We start from the raw sequence: 9703 nt of genomic DNA, 5'->3' as shown, positions 1-9703 counted from the left end.
CTTACAGCTGGTAAGGTGTTTCCTTTTTCCTCCTCCAGTATGTCTGGCTGGACAGATATCTGAGAAAGACCTTCTACATTACTAGTCACCAGCACATCTGGGATATTCACAGATATATCCAGCTGTAAAAATTAATTTGAAAGCATTTCAGTTCATCAGCCCTGGCAGAAAATCTGTCAAATATGTTGTGTTTTTTTTTCCAAATAAACTGCATGCTTAGCAGATACTGAACATTTCATGGGATCCCTCCATGAATCATAGAATCACAGAATAGAATCGTAGACTCAGGTTGGAAAAGGCCTTAAAGACCACTGAGTCCAACCACAACCTAACCATACTACCCTAACTCTAACAACCCTCTGCTAAATCATGTCCCTGAGCACCACATCCAAATGGTTTTTAAACACATCCAGGGACTGTGACTCAACCCTCTCCCTGGGGAGCCTATTCCAGGGCTTAACAACCCTTTCTGTAAAGAAGTGTCTCCTTGATATCCAACCTAAACTTATCCTGACACAACTTGAGAATGTCATCTGTCATCAGTAGAAGAGACTGCTCTGCTGTAAGCACCTTTCAGGTAGTGGAAGAGAGCAATAAGGTCTCCCCTCAGCCTCCTTTTCCCCAGACTAAACAGCTCCAGTTCCTTCAGGTTCTCCTCATAAGGCACATTCTCCAAGCCCTTCACCTACCTGTCTTGCTGCCCTTCTTTGGACCTGCTCCAGCACCTCCATGTCCCTTCTGTACTGAGGTGCCCAAAACTGAACACAGTACTCAAGATGAGACCTCACCAATGCCAAGTACAGGGGCAGGATGAGTTCCCCAGTCCTGCTCACCACACCACTGCCCTTCTTGGCCACCTGGGCTCACTGCTGGCTCACATTCAGCTGACTGTCCATCAATACACCAAGGTACCAAGGTCCCTTTCCATCAGGCAGCTTTCCAGCCACTCCTCCCCAAGCCTGTAGGTTGCCTGGGGTTGTTGTGACCAAAATGCAGGACCTGACACTTGGCTCTATTGAAACTCATACAGTTAACCTTGGCCCATCGATCCAGTCCATCCAGGTCCCTCTGTTTTGCCTTTCTCCCCTCACACAGATCAACACTCCCTCCCAGTTTGGTGTTGTCTGCAAACTTACTGAGAGTGCACTCAATCCCTTCATCAAGATCATTAATAAAGATGTTAAATAGAAGCAGCCCCAGTAGTAAACCGAAAGGAGAGCAGGAGGCACTTTTCTCTCTAGTGTTTGTTTAATTGAGATGATAATAAGTCTTGCTACAGTCTTAGAGTTCTGAGTCTAATTCTAGTTTAAAACTACAGTTAAACACTAGGCTTGTACTCTATGCTTAACTATAAAAGCGGTTCATGGAAACACACAGCTTTTGAAAAAATAATTGCCAAAATGTAGGGACCACAGCCTTTGGATTGCCCATGCCAAATATAGCAAGATATCCCTTGAAAAACCTCCAGCCTGTGGAAGAGTTACATTGGAGCATAGAGAAGGAGTGGAGTCTACTGCTGTGTCAAACTCTACAGCTTGAACTAGAGGGATATAGGGCTGGATCTTATAACAGATATACATTTAAACTTAACCTATTATTTACATTTTATGTTACAAGAAGTACTATAACAGGAACCACATGAACAGAAGACAAACCTCCAGAGAAACCAGAAATTGTACTAGTGATCACCTGAGCCAGCTTTGGCATCAAAAACTCAACATAGCACACCACTTCAACTGTCCTCAACAACCATCATAATAAATGGAACACAGCTCACGGACTAAATGAACTCAGTGGATATATGATGGACATTTTATGGGGGTAGCCACAGACCAAGGGAATGTTATCCATGTATATATCAAAGCACTAGAAAGGAGGTTGTGGTTAAATAAGGATGCACTAGATAGTGTACAACAAGTGAATGACAAATACTACGAAATGAAGGGGGCTGAAGGTTACACAGAATATGGTAGGATGAAGCCATAGGAGGAGGAGGAATGAGGCATTTGTGACTGTGTTTGTCTTCCCAAGTAACCCTTTGCATAACTTTACCCTGCTCTTCAGGAAGCACTCTACTGGTGGAAAGTAATGAATGAATTCCTCATTTTGCTTTGCTTTCACATCGCCTATGGAACTGTCTTGGTATCAATTTTCTCACTTTTATTCCCAGCCTTGCCAGAGAAGGGAGTGAGGAAGCAGCTGCATGGGTGACTTGGTTGGGATCAATCTACCACGTCACTAAAATTTCCTGATGGTGTGGCAGTGGCAGAAACCACACACACAAACTTCTCTCTCATTCCCTAACATTCAAATGTAGAACTGAAATGCTCCATCTGCTCAGTCCTAGGCCTCAAAACATGCAGTAAGCATGCCAGGCTGTGCCTAAATCCAGTCCCAGATAAATCACTTGGTGAGCACCCTGCAGACTGGATCTCAGGCTGATGTAGTCTCACTTGAAAGCAAGTACATGTATCAAATAAACATCCTTGCTACCGTCAACACTATTCTTAATGAATTAAACTAAACTGGGGTGAAAAGAAAACAAGTAATAGAAATTGGAATTAGAATAAAAGTTTCTGTTTGAACAAACAAAACAAACGTGTACAAAGAACACAACTACATTATACCTCTTCCATTGTTTCCTCTATCTGAATAGGAGTAGGCTTAGGAGATCTAAGACCTACAGGAACAAACACTGGTGCTTTGTTTACTTCCTCTAGAGCAAAATATTCATCTTCATCATCAGGCTCAACATCATCTGCTTCCTCCTCATCTTCTTGAGAAGCCCGGAGGGTCACCAGGCTGCTTGTTTTTGAACTTCTCTGCTCCTTCACAGGTTTCTTTCTGTGGGCAGTTCTCATGCTTTTGCCTCTGGTAACACTTGATTTCAATTCTTGTCCTTGATTCCCCTTCTCACAGCAATCAGCCTCACATTCAGAGGCAGAAGATGAAGCAGTTCTTATCTCCAGTCCATGTTTTGGTAATGCTGTCTGTTTTGATGACTTCCTATATTGTCTTTTAGAACACATAACAAAAGCATGTAACACGAGTATGTTAAAAATAATAATCAAGTCTAATACAATCAAAAAACATTTAAAAAAAGAGACACCACAAATCAAAACAATCTCAATAAAAGGAGAAAAGGATCACTGTGGTCAAGAATACAGTTGTGTTACTTCCTGACACACACTGGCAAAAATGCATTCAGATATTACTCCATCTGAAAACCAAATCTTCACATATGCAGAAAGTACTGATTTTAAGTATACAGTAAGCAGTTTCAGAGTGCTGAAAAGCTGCATCATAAAATCTGCAAGATATGGAATTTTTTATTAGAAATAGAAAAATTAATTTTGAGATAGGTGAAACTTGCAAACTTTTTACACCATAAGAGCTTCTCTACTTTTCTCTGCTAGAAGTACAGTACAGAACCTAAATTATGAGATTTCAGTTAATCTTACTAATGCCTAGAAACCAGAACTGTTAGCTGATAACTAATTATCTCCTCATGTTTCTCAGAACACAATCTCTTTGAATTAGCTACCATCTCCAACTTCAAAGAAATGGTCACAATTGAGCTTGGCAACAAAAATAATTCCAAATTTCACCCTTAAAATAGCTTCCATAGTTAACTGATAGGAAAATGAAACCAAGTACAAACAGAGGGCACTTTCAGCACAGTTTTAGATAAGTCCCATAATCTCATTGTCCCCAGTATAGGTATTTTAAAGTCCTCCTTTTAAAATCTGGAACTTTTACTGAGACCACAGTGGACCCCAGGCTGGTGAGAGTGCTGGCTGTTCATTTTATGAAGCTGTAAACAAAGGGTATAGGGATATCTGCATGCATCTGGAATGGGTCAGGTGGAAGACAGAAGTGCTAACATCCTGCATGTGTTCTCACACACATACTTCAGAACTATGGCTAGTTATTAAGGTCTAAGAACAGAAACAATCAGTTGAGCATACAAACCAAAATTAGTTGTTCTACCTTGTCTGATCGTCTGATTTTTTTTGCTGAGGTGCAGAAAGCTGAGTATCTTCTTGTTCTATTTGACTCTTGTTCTCTAATGGTATCTCTGGAGACTGTAAAGTACTATTCTGCCTGATTCTTTTACAGGATGGTTTCTCAACAGAGTCTATAAAATCATGTTTTCCTGTAGACTCTGTGAAGGAAGCTGCTTCTTCTGTGTTACTGGAGTTTTCCTGAATAGAAGAGACAATTGCTATCATATTAAGTATCATTTTTAAACTCATTTTAGTAATAAAAGAATTTGGAGAACAAATTTTGAAGTTCTTGAGCACGTTCAGTTGTAATGTGATAGCTCAATTCATTTTGTCCCTCTTTTTTCTTTTTATTTCAGATTTTTTAAAAGTGTCATTACATGGTATTAAATATGATGCCTGAATTACCCACTGATGCTAAATAATACACCAACTCCATACATAACTTATCAACAGTAACACTTCAGCAAGTGGAAAGACAAATCATTTTCTGTTTTCTCACTCTGTTTCTTACATTCATTTTAGAATAAAATACGAAGGATGGAATTTTTTTTTTGTCTGCCAGCTAAAAAGAAGAAACTACCACAGTTTACAGAATAGAGTTTAAATGTTATTCAAACACAAAACACAAGTAATATTGTACTTAGCAAGATTATATCATAGCATCATAGAATGGCGGCTTAGGTTGGAAGGGACCTTAAAGACTGCCTAGTTCCAACTTCTCTGCCATGGGCAAGGTTGCCAACCACCAGAGCAGGCTGCCCAGGATCCTATGCAACCTGGACTTGAATGCCTAATAGGACAGGGCATCCACAAGTTCTCTGGGCAATCTGTTAAAAAAACATCAACATCCTCAGAGTAAAAAATATCCCTCCCAACACCTAATCAATATCTCTCCTATTTTAGCTTCAAATCATTCCCCCTTGTGCTATCACGGTCAGACTGTGTAAAAAGCCAATCTCTCTCCTGGATATAATCTCCCCTCAAGTACTGGAAGGACACAATGAGGTCTTCCTAGAGTCTTCTCCAGGGTGAACAAGTTCAGCTCCCTAATTGTTCTTCGTAGGAGAGATGCTACAGCTCTCTGATCATCTTCACGATCCTCCTCTAAATATACTCTAACAGCTCTATGTCCTTCTTGTGTTAGAGACCCCAGGCAGTACTCCAGATAGGGTCTCAGGAAGGCATAGTAGAGAGAGTCAATCATCTTCCTCACCCTGCTGGCCACTGCTCTTTTAGTGCAGCCCAGAATACAGTTGGCCCTCTGGGCTGTAAGAGCTGCTGGATCATGTCAAGCTTTCCATCCTCATGACCTTCTCACAGGGCTGCTTTCAAGTTCTTCTCCCATTGTGCATGCATATCTGTGATTGCCCTGACCCACGTGCAATACCAGGCACTTGGCCTTGTGGAACCTCATTAGGTTCATGTTGGCCCACTTCTCAAACATGTCCTCGACCCTTTGGATGGCATCCCTTCCTCCTGTTGTATCAACTGCACCACTCAGTATCATCAGCAAACTTGCTGAGGGTGCATTCAATCTTACTATCCAGGTCACTGATAAAAATGCTGAAAAGCACTGGTGCCAACACGGAACCCCGAGGGAAAACACTCAGAACCAGCCTCCACCTGGATATGGAGCCATTGCCCACAACACTCTTGCTGCTACCATCCAACCAATTCCTTATCTACTAAATAGTCCACCCTTCAAATCTCTATCTTCCCAATTTAGAGATATGAAAGTAATGCGGGACCATTACAAAGGCCTTCATTTTTTTTTTTCTATAAGAACTGTAGGTTCAAGGAGCCTTAAATTTTGCTCATATACATTATTTACTGTCATAAAGTTTCTAAACATATCTATTCATACAAAAAAAATCTGCCTAGATAGGAATAGAACTGTCATTTGAGAACAATGCAATTCTACTTAAAAATTAAAAAAGAAAACTATCAGTAAGCATATTTCCACCAACTATAGGTACTTAGCTAAAAAAAAACTGAAAGATTTTAGTAATCTGTCACAAAAGCAAGGACCACCAAAAAAAAAAAACCCTTTACTTTATACGCCACAACTTTTGACAGAATAAGAATCAGTACCAGATAGCTCAGTACTGAAGGAATTGAAGCAGAAAAAGTCTGATCTTTATTCACATGCATATAAACTTATAAAGTGATCCATACTTCTAGAAAATTTGAGTTGTAGGTAATATTGGATATTAGAAAACTGCCTCACTATCCATTGTTCAATGGATAACAAACATTAAATTCAATGGCAATGGTATTAGCATGCATTTATGATAATCACTGAATCAAAGAATAGCTTGGTTTAGAAGGGACCTCAAGGATCATCAAGTTTCAATCCTCCTGCCACAGGAGGGATAATCCAGATTTCTGCACATACACTGTAAAATTTTAGTCCACACTGTACATTAAATATTTCCTAAGCATTTAGATGTTAACTCAGCATTATTTCCAATTCTAAGGCATAAAAAAAGGAAAGCATCACCTTAACTTTTCCTATTTACAGACTGGATTTTTATGTCATCTATGAGTTCTAAGAAGCTAAACACAAGAACTGAAGTACAAACAGGCTCAAAATGATGAGCACTTACCACTGATACACCTGTTTTTTCTAACAAATGCTCTTCTGTATTTCTAGTCTCAGTATTGTCTTCGTCTCTTCTGTTTCTATCTTCTTCAGAATGACCCCTTTTTCTATGAGCTCTTGTTGGGTTTGGCTTTGGGTTCCTGAGGGATACCCTTGCTTGCTGTGAAGGTTTTGTATCACATTGATTACTCTCTTCTCCAGAACTTAATTTTTCATTAGACCTAGAAAAAAATATTTTTTAACTTTACTTTTCAGGCACCACAAAATACAGTTAGAAATGAATTCAAGTGTTCTGCATATTTATTTATTCACTTAAACAAAACAGAGTCAGATCAGTGTAACAAAAACCAAAAACAAAAAACAAAAAACAAAAGGCGAGTAACTAAGAGCTACTGGCTTCAGAGATCAATACTGGCTCCAGTCCTCCTTATTGTCTCATAAATCAGGATGATCAGGATCAGGATGAAGCAGAAGAGCCTACCCTCAGCAAAACTGCAGATGACTGAGAGGAATGACCAATATGCTAGATGCTCATACTGCCATCCAGAAGAACCTGACCAGGCTGCAGAAATGGGCTAGTACCTAGCCGTCCAGTCTTACAGCTTGCCTGGGCTGCACTGAGTGAACAGGTATTGTCTCAGGCTGCATATTGCTCTGAAAGTAATGCCTCATATTTATTTTCCAAGAAACTACCAACTGCTACAAAGTGCACAATAACAGTACTTGATGAGACAAATTCTAATCTACAAATCACTATTTTTCAGCTCAGTCACCACCATCAGTCACACATTCTCACTAGTGATGAAGAAGAGCCTGCATGCCATGCTCACAAAAAACTGCACAGAGGTGTCACTGTTACTGCTGTAGAGACACACCATCACCATCTCACTGTGCTCACATCTACTCTGTGGTCTCCATAAACATTCAGTAAGTGTTGATGAATGTCAGTGGCTGCAGTTTTTTTTCTACATGAAGAAATTCAATTCCATTCCTCAGCTTCATTCGCACTTTATGTCAGACACCATTCTGTCAGACTGCTGCCATCTGTTGCACAGCAACAACATGGAATGAAACACTGGTGGGAAGGTTCAATCTCTACTGCCATGCCACTGACATGCATCTGTGACATCGTGGCCCAACATAATGGAATACGAAGCATTACTTCTGGAGCAGCCCTCACAACATATATAATACAGTTCACATACTTAAGCAAAAAAAAATATATATCTTATTTTAATATTTTAATGTTTTACTGCAACAAAAAATAGAACAAAACAGAACTACTGGGATATTGGACCTTCTTTTTGTGAAACTAATGCACTGATCCCTAGTTCAATGGTAGTGGCTGCAATTCTTAGTGAATGCTCCAGGTGTTCAGCACAGATTTCTGATGTAATATCCAAGAACTAGCACAGCTCAGAGCCAACAACTCAAAAACCTCTGCTGTAGACAAATAGTGTATCACTATTTAAAACAAATGAAAAACAAAAGAGCCAAAACTAAACCAGCAGTAGTTCACCTTAACTAACAAGTGTGCACTGAAAACATGGAGTGAAGCTGCTTATAGGCACTGAAATCAAAGAATCAGAGAAATAAAAATGAAAGGAAAAGAATTAAAGACTTATCTTTATGTACCACAGGAAAACTTTTCATACATGATTTTGCTAAACTCTGATCCTACCTGCTTTGTTCACACAGTAGGTTTTCAGAAATACAGGGCACCCGAGGCACCTCTTCCTGTGCCTGTTCCTCACTGCTCAGTACATTTCCTTCATGCAATGCCGCTTCATTTTTACCCTTTGATTTGCAATAAAATAGAAGTATTATTCATTTCAACAGAAAAAAGGAGAATCAAGCAAGATTATAAAACAGAAGTTCACTTCTAAAAACACAAAGAAGACTTTAGCTCTTACAGAAAAATAGACTACCCTACGTCTTCTCTTGATACTTTCTGGATTCTTCAACACAGACTTCAAGCAGGAAAGAAAAAAAATGAGCTAAATGCCTATCTTTATGTACTGCAATATAAAACAAACTTGCATTCTAGTCACTTAAATGTACATAATCCTTTTATCTGTCATGCAACCCAATCAAAACTAGATCCTCATTTTCCAGAAGACATTAATACTACAAGTTGTAGACTTCACTAATTTCATACCTGCAATATCTCAACATTCAAGGGTTTGTGGGATTTCTTTCATAGCAGATGGTGTCTCTGCTTCAGGGAATGAAAGTAAAATGTTCTAATATAACTGGCTACGATAGAACATGTAACTTGGAATCATATTTTTGAAGACAAAGTAGCTATTCCTAGTAGACTTACAATGGCAGACACATGATGAGCAGACTCAGTTTTTGCACTTCCAAGTAATCTGCTTCAGACTTTTTATCCTCTTTATTTTCTGGTATTTGCAATTCTTTCCTTGTAAAACCTTTTCCCAAGTTGGGCTTGTATTTCTGGAATTCGCTCCTCACTAATTGGACAGGTTGAAGAGGTGTTTGTTTACTTTCACCCTGAGTTGTGATTGTTCTATCGGTGCTAAGACAACCAGAAACAAACAAACAAAATCAAATTTAATACAAAAGCATGTCATTGAAAAGCACAGGTTCACTCTGTGTATAATATAAGACGCAGCTTACTTTTTGAAAAACATTACACAAATGCAAAGTTACGCTGAATGTTAAATTATGCACACAAATCTTTGTTTCAGCGTATGTGTATAGGCATTTGTCTCCTAACTACTTCCATAACAGAAATAATTCTTAATGACTCCTGAATGCTCACAAATAACAAGATGGAAAAGTGATCCTAGAATAGAATGGATGAATGCCTCTGGCCCTCCAAAAAGGTTCCACCTAAAAAGTGAGGTAGTTGACAGCCCAGTTGAAGTGTCTCTCTACCAGTGCATGTAGCATGGCTAGCAGCCAGGAGCCAGCAGCCACTGTGAAGCTGGAAATCTAAGGTTGGATCACTATCATGAAATCCTGTTTGTTTCATGCCTTTGTGGTATGAATCACATTAAAGCATTGTGATCAATGGCTATAAACTGCTGAGAAGAAACAGGCAAGGAAAGTGGAAGAACTGTCCTCTATT

The 9703-nt window shown here is 39.3% G+C and overlaps 1 protein-coding gene across 1 annotated transcript in view; it reads right to left on the bottom strand.

Moving 5' to 3' along the window:
- Positions 1-9703, bottom strand: part of LOC104915352 (transcription factor TFIIIB component B'' homolog) — a 26771-nt gene that overhangs the window by 16505 nt on the left and 563 nt on the right. Inside the window, exons 2-6 of the mRNA XM_019610250.1 lie at positions 8291-8406; positions 6614-6830; positions 3991-4205; positions 2628-3015; positions 6-122 (exon numbers count right to left, since the gene is read on the bottom strand). Of these exons, the coding sequence (XP_019465795.1) occupies positions 6-122; positions 2628-3015; positions 3991-4205; positions 6614-6830; positions 8291-8406 (1053 nt within the window). The remainder of the gene's footprint in view (positions 1-5; positions 123-2627; positions 3016-3990; positions 4206-6613; positions 6831-8290; positions 8407-9703) is intronic.

The sequence above is a fragment of the Meleagris gallopavo genome, chromosome Z, assembly GCF_000146605.3.
Source record: "Meleagris gallopavo isolate NT-WF06-2002-E0010 breed Aviagen turkey brand Nicholas breeding stock chromosome Z, Turkey_5.1, whole genome shotgun sequence".
NCBI classification, from domain to species: Eukaryota; Metazoa; Chordata; class Aves; order Galliformes; family Phasianidae; genus Meleagris; species Meleagris gallopavo.
This window is presented reverse-complemented; position numbering and strand designations above follow the sequence as displayed.